Below are 21597 nucleotides of genomic sequence, written 5' to 3'. Positions count from 1 at the left end.
TTCAATTTCTTAAAATAATTTAATACCTATTAAATTCTAGCAAGCTCTAGACATTGTCCTGTTTAAATCATAGTATAATTAAATTTTAGGTGTTACATAAATTATATTATAATCAATTTCGGAATGGATTGTTAAGTTGGGTGGGGTCGTTTAACGCTCGCCATCGAACCGATTATTTCCTACATGACGAAACATGCAACGTAAGGAAAAAACTGTACACAATGCAACGCGACGATATAATATCCCGAGGGCGCACATCGACCCCCATTTGTAACCGGGAATTTGATATAGGTGGACGATAAAACGTGATGCGGAACCAGTTAATTTTCAGACCTTTATGGGGCGGCAACCCTTCCAGTCTTTATACCGTTCATTTGACTGTCAACAACTGACATTTGCAGAATTGAACCCTTACACTACGACGATTCGGTTATTTCTGTTTCGTGTCTGGCGAGCTAAGAAGGAACGAGGGTGGGTTGAAAAATTTTGTTTCCTTTGGGTTATTTTAATTAACCCGAGGTGGTTGGGGTTGAAATAATTTGTTGATTATAATTAGTAGAATTATTATAATATTAGTGGTAAATAATTAATAATTGTAAATAGAAATGGAAGTAGTTTTGTAAATAGGAAAATAATAAATCCCCTTTTATTAAAGTGGAGGCAATCTTTTTAAGATTAAGGGATAAAAATCACCCTTTGAAAATTCACACCCCAGGGCTATCGCAGAATCTATTAAAGATAAAAATACAATTTAAATTGAAAATTGATTGTATTGCCTTTCGTTTGAAATAGCTCGGAATCGTACATCATAAATCATAATCGATTGCTTTCTCCTTTTGTTAAAAATTAATTGTCCGAGTAACAAATTCTCTGCTGGTAAATTGATTTCAGCTGATACTAACATTTTTACGACTAACGATTTTCAATTTGCACGTTGTTTAAAAAAAAGAAACATTGAATTTTATGATGCAGTTAGATCACAATATTTCTACCACATATATTTTCCATATCTCTTTTTGCAAGGAGGACGCATATATTTTGTTAACATGTTATTCTTCAATATTTGCAATGCTCCATTGAGTCTTTTTTTGGAGTGCGAAAATTCTGTATGATCGACTGCAATTCAGGCTGTGATTAATTAAAAAGAAATGTAAAAGAGGAGTCCATATTTTTCATATATGAAAACAGGAGTCTCACCCTGGGTTCTCCCAAGACTGAAGGCAATTAGTGGTAGATTTCTACCCCTATGCTTACCCTTAACCAAGAGAAGTCTGCATTGCACCCAAGTGTATGTCAAAATGACCCTGCATCAACCTTAGAGCAGTTTTTCGAGAATTAATTAATAACTGTATCTCAAAAATAAGAATTCATATTGCCAGAAAGATGACCGTTTAATTTCATAAAAGATCACAATTTAAGGGACAAAGAATCCAATTGTGTCCTCGGATTTGTCGTTCAGATCAGGTCAGAATTTAATCATCCGTCGCGATGATAGATCCCGAGAAAGCTCGAGCACGTTGAAAGTGGTGTATGAAAAATTCATCGGCTGACACGAGTATCAACGTTGAACAACTTGTTACCCGGCAACTTGGCCGATATAGAGCAAGGGGTAACGTCATTGAACAAGAGATAATTTTTCGACGAAAGCCTAGTAGCACGTAAAGCTGTGTTAAATAAACAAACTTTCGTTCGATCTACTTTCAACCAGGACACTTCGTTCTGATATACAACGGGTGAAGTACGTACATATCTCGGTAATTTCAACGTCCATATAAATTTTCTGAGAAGAATGAAAAACAAGTGAAGAGCTCAAAGAATGGAAGAGGGTGAATACCATCCACCCTTATAATAATAATTAATATGATTATTTAATTCTCCAGTCTGAGCTATCAATTGCTATGTTAGTTTCAAGTGTATATTGACACTGTATCCATGGGGTGAGACCTTCATTTACAGTATTAACTGTTAGCTAACATAGTGTAGTCAAGGGACTAGTTTGGCTAAGAGACTAATTTATGATCCGTCTCCTCCCTGCTACTAATGTAATAGTAATACTACTCAGAGTTCTCTTATTTCTTCATTTTTCAAAATGTTCCATTTCACCTTTATGAACGGGTTAAACCGAATTCATTCTGTAAATATGAGATTTGATATTGGTCAGTTATTAAACGTGGAGTGCAGTTTAGTTCGTGGAAATCTAGTGATAGTTAATACGTAATTTGGGATTATTGAAATCCAGCATAATATTTCGAATTCTCGCTTTAGTATGTTAATAAAATAGTACCGCACGGGGGACAGGAATTGGGGTAGGGGGTTGCATTAACGTATTCAGTATCGAAATGTATAGAATGCTGGAGGGATACAATAAGTTCGACGTGTGGGATGTCTGATGATAGACGAGTCCCATATTCAATTCCAGACAGGAACGATGAAGGTTTATAATGGGTTTTTATTATGATCATGATCGGGAAAATTGTATTATGATTTTTATTCTCGTTCGGTATAATTGTTTCTTAAAAAGGGATTTTAAAATCATTAGCATACATCTCTTTTTCTTAATTCAATTATATTAATATTTCAAAAAGCATATGGGCCATTTTACGTTGATTAAAATATAAAAATCTATCCAAAATCATGCTATTGCAAATATATCTTATAAATTTTCATTCTACATTTTTATTTTTTATTTTATGTTACCGTGCACTTTGAAAGCTGTATGTCTAGCGTTATCTGGTGGGTGTCGGATAAATTAATGAAATAGAAAATTGTATCGAATATTATTAGTTTAAATCCTTTATTTAATATACGTACAAATTTTTTATCTTTCATTTTAGCCGGTTGATACTTTCTTATATTATTAATAATGCTGTACATAAACAGAGTGCATAATGCAATTTACTTAACATGGTATCGTCTGTTGGAATATGATCGTGGGCTGATAATGAAGATATTTCTAATATTTTATGAATATAATTTCATATCGAATCATTTTTAATATTTAAACTTACTTGATTTAACACAGTAATGTACTTTATCGTATTGAAATAAAATAATGTCATTTTGAATATTTGAATTGATTTCATATGTGAGCTTAGCACAATGCACTGCAGAGGGTGCTGCATTCTGTGTTATTGTAGAGTGTTCTGCTAGCTCTCGTTTCTACTTAAAAACATTACAAATTTAGTTATTAAAATGATAAAATCCACATTGCAATTGGCGATACGTCCTCTTGCAAGGACAGTGATTTCACCTGTTAAAAAGTCTACTGTATTGCCATGTATTCAGTTGATTGATATTCGAAATATTCATATAACCTCAAATGCATTGAAGGAACTTCGTCATGGAAAAGATAAAATCAGAGTTAAGCCCGAAAAACAATATGTTGCTGAAGGAGAAGGAATAAGTAATATCTCTCTTATCTCTGATTCGGTGTAAGTGCTATAAATTATGTATAATATATAACTTTCTCTTACTCGATATTTCTCTTTCTACCTTTCTCAATTTTAGAAACACCTTATTTCCTGATATTTCTACACCAAATAAGATTTTTGATGATGTACCATATAATAAGTTGCATATTATTAATATAAAGACAACAAAGAATAATACGATAATGACTCTCACTGATCACAGAGGCAAGTTTAAGTTCATAGGTGTTGTTCTTCAGACATTATGGTTATAATTCTATTGCAATTCTAATGCTTTATAGGACAGGTAATTATAACACACACCGCTGGTGTTGAAGGTTTTAAAAATACAAGGAAGGGTACTAATGTTGCTGCACAGCAAACTGCTAATGTAGTTGGGCTGGTGAGGAGATTACTTGTAATGATATTTACTTGATCTATTAAATTTCTTTTATACTTTTACTATGTATTTTATGTTTTCTAAGCGTGGCATTGAAAAAGGAATTAAAACAGTCAGAGTAAGAATACAAGGACTTGGGCCTGGTAGGGCGGTGAATATCAGACATTAGCAGTTAGAATATCTGTTTATATGATATTTTCATCATCAATGATTATTATTATTGTTTATCCAGGGTTCTTTGAAAGGTCTTCAGCTTTCAGGAATGAATATTGTTTCTCTCACTGATGATACTAGGGTATCATGGAATCCTCCAAGACCAAGGAAACAAAGAAGGATATAATTTATAGAATGTATCATCAGATCTTCAATAAATTTGTTTATTCTGAAGTATATATTTCATATATAATTATATACAAGATGTTACATTCATTTACAGTATAATACACTATCATCTTCTCGAAGTATTTGTTATAATTTTACCATACAACAATTATACAATAACATGACTAGATAGGAAAACATATTTCACAAAGTACTTACATTTAATTATAACGATCTTTTGTAGTCTTTAATAGGAATTGTTTTATCACATTTTGCATCACTGTTAATGGGTTACCGATATTAATTGCATTACATTATTTTACATTACATAAATTAAGTTTCTCATTCTTTTCTTCTCTGTCCTAGTGTCTCACGAATTGTCTTATAAATAAATGCTACCCCCAAACCCTTGTTAAGATGATTCTCCACGAAATAAGTCTTTAATTCTTCTTCACCGAATCGAAAGTACTTGTTGGGAGATCCAAGGTATATATTCCGAGACTCGTGTGTAGAGACCAGGAAGTCGTGGTCGGCCGCATCCGACCCCGGAAGAGACAATTCCTACGACCATCATCTTATTCCCCGATAGACCTTCGATCATCAATGGTCCGCCACTGTCAGCCTGTTGACAAAAGTATGATATCATTAAAAATAACGTTCTTATCTTCTCGCAAAATTGCAAACGCTTCGAAGAAATATAAACTCACAAAATTCTTCATCATTTTATTTCGTCAAACTGAAATTTGCGAAAATTCACATCTATGTGTTATAAATCGAACAAGATGGTGAAGGAATTTGGAAGGAAACGTGAAATAGGAAAAGACAGGGTGGGTTTGGGTCCTTTCAAAAATGTAGATTGAATCCTCATTAATCCACGATTCTAAAAGTTTAATGTTCTAAGCTCTCAAATGCTTCATCATGCATATCTTTCCAATTGACCAAGAATCTCTAATTACTCTCTAATAAATTTCTAATAAAAAAAAGATAGGATGGATTTGGGTCCTTCCAAAAATGTAGATTAAATCCTCATTAATCCAAGATTCTAAAAGTTTAATGTTCTAAGCTTTCAAATGCTTCATCAAGCATATCTTTCCAATTGACCAAGAATCTCTAATCACACGAACGAATCCAATTCTTAAGTAATATCCTACCCAATCACCGTATTACCTCCCACAGTCCCAGATAACTAACCGCAGTATGTACAAATCAACGATATGGTTCAATGAAGTAGAAGACACTCTCTGAAATGGTCCGCGAACGGAATACGCAATAAAACGTATCGGCTTGGAAACACGTGCACGTATTCCCGAACCCTTTTCCCGCAGCTGGCTGTCACCGATAATTACGTTATATCGAACCGCAATATTTTTGTCAACATATTTTTCACTGGGTCTCTCGTATGTCACCTTTTTTCCTCCTCCCTTGTTTCGCGGTCGAACGATTTGGCCTCTCGCGGTATTCGCTGTTAATTCAACGTACGCATCCGTTGCATGACCGCCGATATTTATTGAAATTCGTGTCGCGGTCGTTCGACAGCGCGTGAATTTCCTGCGCGTAATCGATTGACGGATCTATTCGTTATCTAACAAGCTGAACGCAAGTTGAAAGAAGATCGATACAGTAAACTCTCGTTATATCACTGATTGAGCGTTCGTCGTAGCTCTTTTTATAATACTAATTTCATGAATTTGCTGCTAATTTAAGCGGCAATATATCGAGAGTTTATTGTACTGTAAGAATTATCAGTTTGAGATAAAGTTTGGGTATTTAGGATAAGAGACACTTTTGATTCGAGAGTGTTCGAGGAAATTTTCGAGGTTTCTGTTAAATTTTACGGAAGGAAGGGACAAGTGGAGGGTAAAGTATGAGGGTTCACTTACCCAACAAGCGTCTCGACCGCCTTCTTCGTGGCCAGCGCACATTTGCTTCTCTCCCACGCGAGTCGACTTGCCCTGGCTGGCATACCACTCGCGACAAACGTTGTTCTCGATCACGCGAACGTCCACTTTCTGCAACACGTCCGCTCGTTTATCTGGAAGACAGCGAAACGTTCTTTGCTAGCGGAAACGTTTAATCCCGAGTTTGTTGGATCTCGATGTTTAAGGGTAATCTCGTCGAGCAAACAGTGTACCGAAACGTTTGAACTGTGTATATTGGTACATTACAGGGTACAAACATTAATCGATTCGTAGCTATCTGTATAGAAATCATTGATATATAATTTTTCCATTTGCCATCGAGAAAATGCTTTCTGTTCTACGTAGTTGAAATTGTCGTAAATCGAAAAAGCTCTTCAGCGGGAGTCGTTGAAATTTGATTTCACCGAAAGCGTCTTTCGACCGAAGTTCAATTCCAAAGGTAGCCTTGGTTCTTTTGATTCGACGAAGCGAGCCGGAATTCAGTCGTAGAATTCGCAAGGATAGAAGCTCGTAGTGGAAAAGTTCACGGTGTACAGCTCTTTGACAATTTACATTAACAACGATTCTATTTGTATGAAAACGAAACAGTAATTGAATCGTTACAGGAAAGCTTGCGTTTCTCTCGTCTCTTAATTCATCAATAGACCAACTCGTTCGTGAAGACCTCGTTAAAAAGAACTTGCAAAAGAGTGCGAAAGAAGGGAGAAAAAAAAGAAAGAATTATTCGTCCGGGTTCGATTTTATGTCGTCCAATTAATTTCACGAAACGTAGAGCAATTAATCGTCGAGAGTTTCAGTTGGCGAGTGAATTACTGTACAGAGAAGGAACGTGGAATTATTTACTTACATTTAGATCTATCTTCGCCGAACCACCCCCATCCAGCGGCCTTAGCAAATTCCCCGCCGAAGGCGCTGTACCCTGGTTTCCCTGTGGCCACAGGTAAACAGGCGGGTTTCACGCTCTCCGACCAACTGATTGGCCTAGCCAGCTCCAGAAGGGCAATATCGTCCACGTATTTTCCACATTTGTGGTCCGGATGCAGGATAATGCTGGCTACTCTCTCTTCTTTAGACGCCGGCACTTCCGGTTCCTTTAAATTATACTCGCCCAGGCTCACTCGCAATTGACCGGCGGGTACCATCGATCTTGCTCTGAATCGAACGAAAGAAACTTCATTATTTCTCGTCTTTGATTAGTTGGATGATAATAAGAAAAATAGAAATTCGAAAAGTATATTCAACTTCTCCGTCAATAGACATAGAACGTTTAAGATTTATACTGGTAACTAAACAACACCTGCAAGCAGGATGACTGCAGAAAATTAACTTCCATCTTAAATCATCGTTGTTCTACAAACTCCTCCAACTTCTCCTCGTGTAACAAGTTGCATTTCTGTACCGACCTTTATCGGCAACAAAAGGAGGTGCCATAAATTTCATTCCCATTCCTTCTAAATCTTCTTTAACGTCGTTAATTAGCAGTCCAAGACCGCGGGTTACAAAAGTGCGTCGAAACAAGCTACTCGAGTTACCTTTTTTATGCTCGTATCTCTTCGAGGTACAAAACGGGGTTACCGTTGAAAAATGCCAAGTTATAACTTCCACTTTATGCACCTTACGGGATACACGTAGGCCAAGTAGGACAAATAGCTTGCTCCGTTGCCGGTTTCAGCCCGGTAACGAGTCAAAGTCCGGCGACTATGTAACCGGCAAGTAATCATCGCGAGAGTTAAGTACGCCAAGAAGCAAGCGTATAGATGGTACAAGGAATAAAGAAACGTTTGTGCCATCTTGTTTCTCTGGCTCCTTTCATTTCCTCCACCTCCGACCTTTTGAAAAGCAACCCCTTCTCTGGCGATGTCTTCGCTTAGCAACAGGCAATTATTCGTCCCACATTTTTGTTAAATAATCAGTTAATATAGGAGGCAGTGACGCGAGTATCGTATGAAATTTTACCTCTAGGAATATTTTCATAAAGAACAAAAGCAAAAGCAAGAGGGGTGTCGAATTCACAATTGACAGAGTGTTGTATAAATGGAACGATCGAAAGCGAGATTGCCATGAAACAGTTAGCAACCCCTCGTTCCTTTTGCAACAGAGTGTGCGACCGTATTAACGCTACAATTAATGGTTGGCTTCCCGTAAAAAGGCTACTCGTTCCCTCTGGCCGAGCCACCGTTTAGCCAGCGGTGCATTTTAATTGGAAGGGTGCGATGATAAGGGGAACAGGGACGATGATGCAACCGGGCTAAATCGTGTAATCTGCGAGCACGGTGGAACAATAGAATGGCCTCGACGAAGATGGAAGGGTCTATTAACCGGGGTTTTCGAAGAAAAGACAAAGCAGGGACCCTGAAACTTGGGGTACCTTCGGAGGTACAATTGTAAATTCACTCGAAGAGGAAAACCGGTAAACCGTTGTTATTCTGTTAATTATTTGTCTGCCACGTTATGACAAGTTTAATTGAATTTCACCTATTAACTGCTTGAAATATTTTTCCAATATATAAAACTCTACATTCAGTGATTCATTCTCTTCATTGTAAATAAAATTCTTGCGCCTGGTTAAACTGTTCAGCTGCGCTTTCAAGTATTTTTCAATTAAACGTAGTAAATCGAATATTAACGCTTCAACTCTTTCAATGAATTCACGTATTGTTTGGCTTCTGAGAATTGGAATATTGTTGGATAAACGAGTATATATTTTTTCCAATTTTTAACGATTTATCCTCTTCATAGAGTTTGCAATTTTTATTTTATTATTCGTATGGAAATAATAAATTTAGAAAATTTGAAGCCTCGTATAGCTGTTTTCTGTACAATGGACAATTTTCATTTGTAACGCGGCAAAAGGGTTAAGTAACTACTCGTTTCCCGCAGTTTTTCCACGAATAATATCGTTTCGCTTGCAGAAGTGCATTAACGAAATTTATTTGAACCGTTTCCGTGAACGATAAAGAAAAGGCAGACAATGGCCCGGGGTCGGATATATTTTCGCGAGCTCGCGCCTGCTGGCAACATTTTGTCATGCGTTTTGCATGGCCACTAGCAATTACCCAGTGGTCTGTAATCTACACGCAATCATGGTTTACAACGGCGAAGCTCCGTTGAATTCTCTCTATGGTTACCCTGTCCAGCTTCAACCCTATCTACCTCTCCGCCACCCTCTGTCTGCTTCATCCACAGAGCGATACGCAATGTCTACACGTTTCATCGCGCAACGTTCCTCTCTCAACATTTAATTACACCGCCATCGACGTTGCTAAATCTCCGCGGTGTAATCCCCGAGAAAGAGGCATCGCGATTATATTTTTCGAAAACTATTATACCGGACGATTGCTAAACTTTTCATAACTCCTGTTGCGAGATACTTTGAGCGACGAGGTGGAAACGGGAGCACAGCGAATTACTTTTGAATCTAATTACCAGACCGATATCGAGCGTTTACATTATCTACACTTTTAAGGACGAATTTCTGAAATGAGACGGAATTTATTTTGTCAGGAACGAGGTAAACGTAGGACTTGAATTTAATGGAAATCTTTAATTAAACACGTTGCTTTATGCGTTTCCATTCGAGCTAGAAAAATACACCGGTGGTTTCAATCAAAATGTAATCGTCGCTCTAATTAACATCGATATCGTTCTCGTTTCACGAACCACGAGGGAACGCGTCGTTTTATATAATTTCAACGAAGTGATTGGTCGTTTATCCGGTCGTTTCGACGATCACAAAGCTAGCCTGCAAGTCAGAGAAACGTTTGTCCTGCTAACAAACGTTCGATATTCGAACGAGTACATTTGCATGTATAAACTCATCGTGATAGGCCAGGAATTCTTTTTCCTTCTCATCCTTTCGACCTTTCGTTCGTTCCATTTAGTTTTCATTATTAACGCACGTCGATTAAACGAACCCAGTTTTCTTCCGATCTTTTCATTTGCCAATTGTTCTATTGGTATTCTAAATAGGGAAATTTTGTAATTGCCTGAAGAGTAATTTTCTAAATGCCAATTTGGTAATTAGTAAATTTTGCTAATTGTCAATTTGCTAATTTCCTAAATGCCAATTAGGAAATTTTTTCTAAATGCTAAACTGGTAATTAGTAATTTTTACCACTACCAAATTTTGGTAATTGTCAAATTCGCTAAGTTTCTAAATTTATCCCAAGGAAATTTCCCACACTTAATATTCAACATACGATAAATCCAAAGGGAAGAATTTTTCCCCCATTTAAAGCGGTGGGTTATAAAAATTTGTAACCGTGAGGAAAATAGTCTTTCGTAATTTCTGAACGCGGCCGGTAAATTCTTTTATCCTTTTACCGGGACGTGATGATTTTTGCAAGCGTAGCTGGCCAACATCAGCTTCACGAATTTCTGGATTTTTAAAGCGGCACAGATTTCGCGTGGACCGCGCGAACGGATTAAGCGGATTACGACGCAGTTGCTCGCAAAGCGTTTCGAGGGAACGAGTTCTTAAAAAATTCAACCATCCTGTCCCTCGAACTTTAAATCGCATTCACGTGATGCTTCTCTCCCTTCAATTTCGCGTTCAACTCTCGGACCATCAGGATATTTGTCACGAAAACTGGATTATTAATAAATATCTTTTCCTAAAGAATGTCAAACTTTGTCTACCAAACGATATTAAATTTCAAAATTTTAGGTAGGTACTATAATTTTTTGGAAAACTGTATTATCCAACTCTGCTCCTTCTGTCTTCCCATAATTAAATAAAGTTTCATTAATATTAATATCCATTTCTAATATCATTCTAACCATTCATTTATTTTTGCAGGTTCAAATGGGTTTCATCCGATTGCCATTGAAATTTGGATCTCTTTACCATCCCTTTGCCAGCGATCAATCTATTTAGTATGATTTTCGGCTTTCATCGTCCAACAGTCTTGGTAAGTACCTTTCAACATTTCGCATATTCATGACCATGATTATTGCAAATTATACACGGTATTAATGCGTTTCCATGACATTCGAATTACGTGGTTCCAGTTGAAAAACGAACCAGTTACTATTCACCGAGATTTTACTGCAACGAATCGAATATCACACTATTCAATTGAGGTCGGGATCGGAATAATTACAGCATGGTTTGTTGGACAAGATGGTGCTCCTCGCGTTTTGCTGACATTTACACAGACGGCACTGACAATTTTGGCACACGGATTCTGCGAATATCCTTTTGATAAAATCTCCATCCGCGAACATTTACAGATCCGATTACTTGGAAGAATGGGCAACTTTCCATGCAGAAACAGTCGGTTTTATGCCACGAATATTTTCCACGGTAAGTTGCATATTGATTAACGTGCATGCATTGAAATTTAGATGCACTTTTTTCGCTGATTATTTCTGCTCTTCGAAGCTACCGAATCGATTAGGCTAATTGATACGTTCTGAATTTATTAATCAGACCCGTTCATTTTTATCTGGACTTTAAGATCGACAATTGTTGAAATAATATTTCAAAAGTATCTAAATCTGAGAATAGCCGCTCGACAAAAGCTCACCTGCGATTACTATCAATACTGAACTCGTACAATGCAGGAATCGTGAAAGGATAAAAGCGCGGCGAGGGAACTCGAGGAAAACTACAATGCATAGTATACTTACGAACACAAGCAATGCGCTGCAGTCAGGACGAATCTTGAATTAAGAATGGTACCACCGCAGAAGTGTCCTCCTTTTCTGCTGATGCTCACCATCCAAGGAAATTCGTGCGGTATCGCGTTTTGTCCTCCGACCAGCCTTGCCGTGCGTGTAGCGAATCTTCCTTGGCCGCATGGCACATCGGCAACTGTTATCAAGTAAGTACACGTTATCTCGTTAAAAGTGTCGCCAATCGATTACGATAGACGCGAACGAAACGCGTTGTAATGTACGATCTTCTATACAATTAGACGGTGAAACGATTCCGGGAAATGCTGCAACAAAGCAGCCGTACCAGCTCGTCCTGGTTTCCCTGCCTTTTTTTTTTTTTTTTCATTAAACGAGCCAACAGAGCAGCATCGTTGCGACGCTGCCAGGAAAGTTCATTTCAACTTTTATCGGAAATAATCACTTAGCAAGCACGGTGTTCATTAACGGAACCGAATCCTATTTCGTTTGTTACCTTCCAGGAATAGTGTCCTCCAGTTACAGGATGTATGTCCCAGATAGGGTTTTAGTTTCGAGATACATTAATAGGAATTTTAGATTGTTTTCGGTGAATTAATTAATTTTGGGAGTGATTTTGAGAAATATTGAAATTTTAGAAACATGGTATCGTGATTTCGTTGTTTCGGTGTCTTTTTCGTGATCGGTGCCGGAAAGTGGCCAACATCCTTAAACCGAGATAAAACGCATGGGCGAAACGCGTGGACGAGCGTTTAATTGAAAGCTGAAGCAACGCGTACAGCGGAATGTTAACCGATTCAAGAGGATTCGAGGCCGGTGACGGCACCGGTACTGGCATCGCGCGAATTTAATGCCCCGAGCAGATAGGGATAGATACGGCGGATCTGTCACCGCAATCCCTGCGACAACCCGTAGCCACCCCCTTCGACCATCCTCCAACACCGAACCACCCCCTTTCTCCCCCCCCCCCTCTCGTTTCACGCCCTGGCTGATTAATTGGACCTCTACGTCTGCACCACCGATCTCCACCCACTGTGTGGGACCCTCTTACCCTCCTCTCTCATAGTTTCCAGCCCCTTTCTCTACTTCCGCCCTCTGCTTTCTCTTCCCATCGGCCCTTCTGTCATCCAGGGAAGGAAGAAGACGAACAGACAGCGGGAGAAGGACGGGAACAGGGCATAGAATTCGAAGTCTCCTCTATTCGGAAATGCGTAATAGATATGTCAAAAGCAGGCCGAACATGGTCATGATAATATGCTGATGCTTTCGGTGCAGCGTACCATGGAATGGGAATTCCCCTTGCTCGTTTACCCTTCCTCTTCGTTTGCAGGGTTTTTTTTTCGAGAATGGACAGACTGGAGACTCTTTTTAGAGGCTTTTGTACGGATTCTGGCTGCAGGTGGCAGCGGTACCAGTTATTTTAACCAGGTACCAGTCGAGGAGGAAAAGGAGAATAGGGACGTCGAACCCTTTCGCTTTCGTTCGGTATCTCTTTTATGGTTAAGGGTTGACTTGAGTCTTTGTTGAATATGCATTTCGTGAGACATTTTTCTGTCTTCCTTTATTTTCAGAAATTTCACTGTCTTTCGAAATATTTTGAATTATTTAGTCAATTTATATTGATATTTATAGGATTTTCAATTGATCGGAAATATTATAAGCCAACAAGAAAGTATAATTTCTATGATTTCTTAATTTCTAAATAGAGAAAATGTCATTGCGAGTAATTCGTTGCACGTTAATCCCGGTTGTTTCTCTTCCAAATAACAGCCATACGTTCCTGAAATTCTCGTTAACCACATCAATGGTTCTCTCGTTTACAGTGTCATTCGTATTATCGGTGTCTATCAAACATTTCATTTCATACGAGTTTATCCCTGAAAAACGGCGGAACGTATTTGCATCGTAAACGATACGAAGCGTGACGATGAATTTCACGCGGATTAAAATCGGTCAGATAAAAAAATAAAAGAGAACTATCGATTAAAACTCGTCGCAGAGCGATTACCCGAATAGAATATATTTTTTTTTTGTGACACGTGTAATATCAAAAGGATTCTGACTACTATTAGTAGATTTTAATATGATATTCAGTAGTAGAAAACATGATTGTCGCGGCGTATGAATTATAGGATCGTAAAGGATTAATTAAGGCTGTCTAGATCGATGGTAATTTATCCTGATAATTAATTTATCTTGCCACTCGATACGGCTCGACCCTATAACCCGTTGGTTACGAGAATGATTTACGTAATCGTAACGGAAATATTTCGTAAATGATATTTCCGAGTGTCATGCGAGGAATTTGGAGAATTAGACACGTGAAAGTTTTCACGATTACTGTGTCCCCTCTTCATGGGGAATAATTTCATTTTGTTCAATCAAATTTCACGGTTTCCTATTCGTTTCATACAAGGTGTTTTATCAAAAACCATCACAGATATAAGAAAACTTCTAACACGCGGACCGCGCGTGATATACATGTATGAGCATACGTGCAGCTATTTTTATGAGATATACATTTATTAATCACAGTAAGGTCTTGTTTTCGTTGCTTTCCATGTCATGTCTTTGTAACAAAGGCTGGTATTCAGACATGCAGATATTAAGATAACAGAATCATTGTTCTGTACTTAACACACGTATCGTTATATGCACATAATATACGAAAATGACAGACAATTGTTGAAAATTAATCAATTTTAGTTAACGTAATTTATGATGCATTGTGTAAGTATCAAAATATTTGAATTTCAGAATGATATTTTAATCCTATTGTTTTGCACACAGACACTTTGTGTTGATTAAATCATATTTATTTGTGGCCATAAAGCATACTAATGAAGTTCAGTCAGATAATTGTGATACGGGTACACAGGATATGTAAACGTCAGTGTCCAAAACATTTATCACGAAATGTTATCAGCTTGTAATAATATATTTATTGAACTTAAGTTACGTAAATTCACAGTCTTCATATTATTAATATTGCAATTCTTTTATTCTAATTGGGATAAATAATTCAACTTTCCCTTAAGAAATTTTCTTATTTCTCTGATAGCTTTCGAGATCCCATTTTTCTGCTGTAATTTCAATGGGTGATTTCACCCTCTAAACTTGCAATTGGGCAGCTATAAAAAAAATACGTGTCCCTTATTTCCACCTGCTTAATATATCCATCAAGTTTTATCAAAATCGGAGACAGCTTGAGACCATCATAAATTTCCCTACATTGTCAAATAAGTAATTTGATTTCTCATTTGACAAGAAATATCCAGTGTGTAATCGGTCCCACATCTACTTATCACTATTATATAGGTACTAATTAAAGTAGATTCTTTAGACAGATAAGATAACCACTATTAGGAAGAAGTTGGAGCAATTTTCGACTCGATATCTCACGGTCAAAGAGCCGTGAAACTTTGGAGGCCATCGATCATACTCGTCTTCTTAATTACCGTTTCGATGGTTCGGTGATTGATTTCAAAGAAGATCCACCGCGGATGATTCGTTCGCTCGATTTCTGATATTTTAACTGGACGAGTCTGTTCGATTGGGTCGAGTCGAAAATCGACGTATTTTCGTTTCGCTAATTTATTGCCAATTACGTATTCCCATTAACGTGATTACCTTGGCGTGCGTGCGAGCTATTAATTTGTCCCTGGCGGTGCGCGTCGAATGCACGAACCTGACGCCGGCGTAGCGAGAAATTCGGAAATTTGTGGGCCCGCGGCTGGTAATTAAATTTCTACCGGCGTTTGCGCAACCTTCGACAGGTTAAGAACCGAACACGAGCCAAACGTTGCCCTGCTCGGATCTACAACAGTCATCGAGCCAGTCGAGGTCGTACACTTCCTAAGTCCCGGCCTTCGACCGGGTTATACACCCATTTTTTTAATTTTCCTTCTAATCTTCCGCCTACGCAACGTGATTTATATCACGTGTGACAATGGATCAACGTTTATCCTACACGTCCCTTTTTTAATTTTCATTCTTTTCTTTCAAAATTATCGTTAATTAAAATTTGCAAATATTAGATGTTTAATTCTCAAACGACGGACCATGAAGAGAGCTCAAATTTTAATTTAATCTCGTATTTCATGTTATTTTCATTTTCTAAATTTTACACACAACGCAAAATTATTCATACGATATTAAAATATTCCACACTTTTGAATTTCTAATGAAATAAAAAGTTATTTACAACCGATGAAAGTTACAAACAATTCTACAATTTACATAATACCCGTATAATAGATTGCATTTTTTTAAATTTATAATTAACGAATATTTTTCCATCTTCATGAATAAACCTTCGATTATTTCGTGTGGAATATTTATTAAAATCCGTGAAATTTAAATCGCTTGTTCCTGTATTCGAAGAGAAGCAGGTTCACACGAGCAATTAACGATCGAATGTAATATCTTCCAATATCCCCGCGAGTTTCGCAGTCTATTTTTCTCCCAATTATTTCAAGCGTACTCCTCGATATACAACGTACGTAGATCCCACGGTATCATTTTATATCTCACAGTTAAAAATATGAAAATACACATAACGGCGTGGGTGTTTATTATGATATCCGTATGTATATGAAGGATTTAAATTAGAATTGCATCAGTTTTAAAAAGCAATCGCGCGTGACCGGCTGCAACGTGCAACTGCATCGTTGCATTAATCGGTAATGAATGACTGCGAAAATCCAACGTTAATCCTATCATTTCGCGCAACTGGAATTCACGGTGTCCTGCTTCATTGACGCGCGTATTATCGAAAATGACTAATGTCGCGGAAAATTGTTACGTTTAATAAATATCATCGCGGGAGCGTAAGTTTATCGAACGTGACGATCAATCGTAATTTTCATGCCGGCCGAGAATATTTCGTTCGATTACACTTATCTGTTAAAAACAAAATTTAATTCACGAGTACGAAATTAACCATTTCTATTTTTCAATTCAAGATGAAATATACACTTATATCAGTGATCTTAGAATACTAGCTTACAGCTATTACGAAAGTTCGTTACAGTTATGGCGAACAGTAAATTCGGTTTATTAACTTCCTGTGTCCTATCGTAATCCGCAAGCTTCTGTCCTGGGGCTCTCCATTCACTTCCGCTGTTCATTTAATACTCTGCTATAATTAAATGGACGGCCGAAGGGAAATGTTGGATTCTCGTCAAAATTTCTAATTCTAATAATTGTCAAAGGATCAATTTTCCTTTTAATGATTACCAATGGAACCGGCAATGCTAGAGTATTGTTCGAGAGAAAAATCGTCCCGATTGGAACATTACCGATAATTATCGATCATCGCAATTTCTTCGCTAATTACTCAAAAACTGTCCCGTCCAATATCGTTTACTCACGGTTGTTATATTCGCTGGAAACATGGCTGGCAGCCCCGGCGAGAAGCAGAAAAACGAACACCCGGGAAACGTAGCGGGATTCCATGTTGTTCCGGTTTCGCCGAGCCTCTGCTCCGAGGAACAATGAAAAAGTGTCGTAGCGTCTGGTATCGGGGCTTCTTTATACGGGACTTCTCTTACGATTGCATCTTTCTCGTTGTTCACTCTCGTTCTTTGTCGCGCCTTCCACCACCCTTTTTATCACACACCTTTCGGACGTTCGAACTTCGCATCCTACGTTCAAGAACAGACGCGCCGGAAACCAAATGATAATACAAAGCCGACCCTGATGTAATTTTCAAGGTAATCTCTCGGCACTTAATACGCTTCGCGATGCCTCTCTCTCGACGATTGTTCGGTCAAGGGCCAAAGGACAGATATCAATCGATTACGATGACAGTCGGCATGATTTTGTCATCCGATCAAGGCTGTGCTCGATCTCGTATCGATGATATTACTGTCTTTTATTATACTCGCAGAAGGGTTCCATATAATTTTTCAAACATTTGCTAGAATTTATTAATTTGGACTTCTGGTGTGGGAATGAAATAATTTTTCTAAACGATTTTTATATTAAAAAGAATTATTTTTATTTATCGAATTACATGGATATACAGATATAGCCTTATAATATAGGAATACGTTAATTTTTCTACAGGATTTATTTTCGTCAATTTTGATGATCTCTTTCGAAATAAGTTTAGGAAGTATCAATGCCGAGATTAAACTTTAATCTTCCCCTTTCCATATTCCAACCCTTGTTCATTTCTTTCCCAATCTGCCACCGTGAATGTCTTGTTCCGTTAGAAAACAGCCCGGGGGTTGTTATTGTATAATCTCGTTACCAGGCAGCGTTTTCATAAGGTCGAGTTGTTTTCAGATAAGACTGAAAGTCCAATTACAGCTAACATCGTGTTAGATGAATACTTAGATAACGTTGTTTTGTCTTCATTTTTCCACCAAGATTCAGCCTACCCTTCTCTTATCTCGTCTTTGCAATTTGTCATAATGATGTCGCAATTAAAGCTGTCCATTAAAGCATACATTCTCCGCGACGTTGTTATCATCGACAAACGGCAATCGGATTACGAGTAATCATCGTGACAGTTGGTCAGAATAATCGGTACCGTGGAATCTGGTCCACTATGGAACATGAACATTAGCAGATACCATCTTGTAGTTAAATTTTCCGAAAATTGGAAACCCTTTCTCGCCATTGTTGTAGAAATAATGCAAGTTGGAGGTGATGGTTATCAGTTTCCCTTCTGAAATTGCATTTGGTTATTTATACAGCAGGGTTTTCAAATTTAGAAGAATTCATTTTTAAGGTAATTCAATTCTGAGAATATTTTGCCAGGGGAATTTTTCCGTTTACGAATGATCGGTTTGTTTCTTCATCCCTGAGGAAGGGTGCACCGCACCTTGTTAACTCAGCGGAGAGGAACGCTCGCGATTCGTTGCGTGTGCGGTCACGCGTGCACTCGTGAATGGGCCAGTAACACGCCACAGGGAATATGAAAGCGAGAGTCACTCGACTGTTACTCCAACCACGTTCCGTTGAACTTGACCCACTCTTTGTCTCGCGGCGCAGCCTGCTTCTCTCGTAGCTAACGAAAACGTCACGTCCCTTTCCACCGGCCTCCGTTCTGTGTTCACCTTCGTCGCGAACAGCCGTTCGAGTTACCTGCCCGCGACAGGTACATCACGAAATATTCCTGCAGCTGCTTTAACCGGGTCAAGTTCGTTCCTAGAGATTGGACGCCCACGGACGCGGAACTGATACTTCCAGCGTCTTTTCACCCGCCTTTGATCATTGGACCCCTATGTTACAACGTTCCTTTCCGTTGTAAACGACGGAACAACAGGGAATAATGTAATTATCAGTGCGATAAATATGCATTTAAAAAAATATACAAAGCATGGTGCAGTAAAAAGGAATTGTAAGGTGCGCGGGTTCAAAACCAATGAGAATGACATTTTTTTTAAAATTAAATTTTTACTTATTATTATTAATATTTTAATTCAGATATTCAGTTTTGTAGTTTATTAATTTTTAACGAGAATTATTAATTTGAACGAGACGAGTTAGTATATGTTTACAAATTCGCGGGGTCGAAGCACAGTTGCTTTCAGTTCTTCAAACACTTCGGTCGAGTTCTGTATACTGTGAGTCAGGCCTGCTTCGAACATGTGAGTTTCTACACATTTACTGTCTTATACTAATAGAATATAGAAAATCAAGAGCTTTTTAATAATTAATTACTACTTTTATTCTCAATTATTCAGAGCTTCAATGTGTCTGATTATATATGTATAATTACATATTTTTATTTAATTTATTACATATTTGACAGTCAAGGCAGATAATTATTCGATTAGGTAATTTTCTAATGTATATTTATAGAGGTTTAAGTTTTCGAAGATCTTTCGTTGGGCGTTGAAAGAAGGTCGGTTAAATATTTGATCGGCTGTGTAATTTTAGTTGGCATTGCTCGGTTGCCTTATACAGGTGGTGAGGTCGAAGGCCCTGGTTTAGAGACTAGAAGTCACTGACATTACGAGGCCGACGAAAACGAAATTAAGTTCGGTGAACTTGAGATACGAGCGACCTTCTCCTCCCACGCACCACTATTACACTTTTCTAATCGAAAACATTTATATTCGATGATCTCCAATCTTTTTGAAATTTTTCACCATGCCTATGGGTATTCCTTGACCATAGGAAATGTCACTTTTCCCACCGGTTCTTTGATTCTGTTACCGGAAGCTCCAACAAACCCTGAATCCAAAAGCTACTCAAACCAAAACGGCGGAAAAACGTCGTTCAGGTTCAGCCTTGCAGCGACAATTGAATTGTGAAAGTCCAGAAGCTTGATAGAAAGTATCATAGCGGTGCATAGAGTGTCGTGAATCGGATTATACTTGGTGGAACGAAGGGACCAGTAAAAGTTGGTTGACTCTTGAAGAAAGATGGTCAGCCAATCAATGGTCGATTCATGAGAAAGAAAATTCAATTTTATTTTTAGAACGACATGGTTTAATATTTCTTTATCAGATAAAATTCATTGAATTATCGTTTGAACAATTTACAAACTATTCTTTATTTCACGAACGTACACAGGGTATTTGAAATTGAAATCCAATTGAAAAGCTGATTCTCACTGAAAGGTACCTTTTTTTTCGAGGGATTCGAACGTCGGGATACATCAGTCAGATATCAGGATACGCGGGTGTTCGATGGGAAAAAAATCGAATTCCATGCGTTGTTGGCTACAATTTACCCATTGATTTTGGTCTGCTGGCTCGCAGCGGTGGTGCAAGAATTTTTTAACCAGCTCCGTCACGGGGAAAGAGAACGAACAAGCTTTTTGATAGTCAGTCCGCGAATCGAGCTTTTGTCGGTTCGCCAGCACGTAGTCGCGATTACCCAGATGCGCGCGGATATTTCGCACGGAAGCTAGTTTATCTTGCCAACAATGCCGTGTCCAATAAAAGCCGACTATCCTGCGGGAGAGTACTTGTTATCGTGACCAGAGAAAGAATCGGCCGATCGGATTTTCAAATCGAACCCTTTTTTCCCTTAGTCGAACAATTTTGATAGAAAAATCAAAAATTTTTCCTTTCCTTTATAAAAATATTTTTCACAAATTAAAAATGAAATGGTGGACGTTGAACTTCTTGAAAAATTTTCGAAGGTAATCGATATTAATTAAACGGTGGTAGAAATTAATGTAATTTTCTTTTTTCCACTTTCTTCTCTGTCACAGTAGAAGGTTCATTTTCACCGGGCATTGTACCGGTATCGCTCTCTGTGTTCGAGGTAAACGCTTTTTTCTCGTTTGAAAGCTGCGGTTGACCGAGGGAAAAAAAAATTTCCTTCGCGTTGAAAACTCGTGCAACAGCTAATTTAATTTACCCATTCGACGGCTGCCGTTTCATTCGAGTAACTTTTCCTCGAGCTCGACCATTCAAGGTGTCTAACCACTTTATTTCTTTCTACGACACTGCGACTGACGTAATAAACCTTACATGTACTGGGATATTATATTAAAAAAATTAATTTTTAACATCCTTATCCCTTTGCCCTATAATATCAAGACATACTCGTATCGCAACTGACACTTCAAATGTGTCTTTGACTGGTACTTTTAGTATGGTTCAATTTTTAATTCTAATTATAATTTGTCCAATTAAGGACATATTTCAATTTTCTTTATTTCTTTTAAAATTCAAGCAACGAATAGTTAGGAACTATTGAAAAAAATCATAGTAGAAGGGGTTAATAATCACCCTTCACAAGACGCATCAGGTGCGTCCTCCCTAACCCCCCTGTGGCTGGGGAGTTTAGAATACAGCCACGGTAACCCCTGCCTGTCGTAAGAGGCGACTAAAAGGGGGATTAAGTTTCAGTTAGGGTTAGGTCTCGTCTTAGCTGAAGGTGTTAGGCACCGTGCCGAGAGGCTTGCCCACGCAAGGCGGCTCTGCGTGGGTGGACATTGATTATC

At 38.1% G+C, this 21597-nt stretch overlaps 2 protein-coding genes and 1 long non-coding RNA gene across 3 annotated transcripts in view; 2 read left to right on the top strand and 1 right to left on the bottom strand.

Annotated features, from left to right (window-relative positions):
- Positions 1 to 21597, top strand: part of LOC143306142 (uncharacterized) — a 98043-nt gene that overhangs the window by 67288 nt on the left and 9158 nt on the right. Inside the window, exons 4-6 of the long non-coding RNA XR_013063575.1 lie at positions 10846 to 10957; positions 11058 to 11352; positions 11613 to 11872. This is a non-coding gene — a long non-coding RNA (uncharacterized LOC143306142). The remainder of the gene's footprint in view (positions 1 to 10845; positions 10958 to 11057; positions 11353 to 11612; positions 11873 to 21597) is intronic.
- mRpS11 (mitochondrial ribosomal protein S11) lies at positions 3105 to 4248 on the top strand. Its single transcript, XM_034316974.2, has 5 exons — positions 3105 to 3431; positions 3508 to 3635; positions 3710 to 3810; positions 3893 to 3958; positions 4040 to 4248. The coding sequence occupies exons 1-5, from the start codon at positions 3193 to 3195 to the stop codon at positions 4145 to 4147; spliced, it is 642 nt and encodes a 213-aa protein (XP_034172865.1). The 5' UTR covers positions 3105 to 3192; the 3' UTR covers positions 4148 to 4248.
- Positions 4257 to 17198, bottom strand: LOC117600911 (testisin). The gene is made up of 5 exons (XM_034316966.2): positions 17054 to 17198; positions 11679 to 11862; positions 6895 to 7199; positions 6009 to 6160; positions 4257 to 4750 (listed from the first exon to the last, which is right to left on the bottom strand). Exons 1-5 carry the CDS (start codon positions 17136 to 17138, stop codon positions 4580 to 4582), a joined length of 897 nt encoding a protein of 298 aa, XP_034172857.2. The 5' UTR covers positions 17139 to 17198; the 3' UTR covers positions 4257 to 4579.

The sequence above is a fragment of the Osmia lignaria genome, chromosome 16 (genome assembly GCF_051020975.1).
Source record: "Osmia lignaria lignaria isolate PbOS001 chromosome 16, iyOsmLign1, whole genome shotgun sequence".
Classification (NCBI taxonomy): domain Eukaryota; kingdom Metazoa; phylum Arthropoda; class Insecta; order Hymenoptera; family Megachilidae; genus Osmia; species Osmia lignaria.
Note: the sequence above shows the minus strand (reverse complement) of the source record. Positions and strands in the feature narration are given on the sequence as shown.

What these genes read in the sequence shown, in the direction of transcription:
- mRpS11 (XM_034316974.2), top strand. Translation starts at nt 3,193, where the DNA reads ATGATAAAATCCACATTGCAATTGGCGATACGTCCTCTTGCAAGGACA. An exon ending in GACTCTCACTGATCACAGAG is followed by an intron (nt 3,636 to 3,709) that starts GCAAGTTTAAGT and finishes AATGCTTTATAG; the next exon opens with GACAGGTAATTATAACACAC. An exon ending in CTGCTAATGTAGTTGGGCTG is followed by an intron (nt 3,811 to 3,892) that starts GTGAGGAGATTA and finishes ATGTTTTCTAAG; the next exon opens with CGTGGCATTGAAAAAGGAAT.
- LOC117600911 (XM_034316966.2), bottom strand. Translation starts at nt 17,138, where the DNA reads ATGGAATCCCGCTACGTTTCCCGGGTGTTCGTTTTTCTGCTTCTCGCC. An exon ending in CGGCGAAGATAGATCTAAAT is followed by an intron (nt 6,161 to 6,894) that starts GTAAGTAAATAA and finishes GCTGTCTTCCAG; the next exon opens with ATAAACGAGCGGACGTGTTG. An exon ending in GCGGTCGAGACGCTTGTTGG is followed by an intron (nt 4,751 to 6,008) that starts GTAAGTGAACCC and finishes TTTTGTCAACAG; the next exon opens with GCTGACAGTGGCGGACCATT.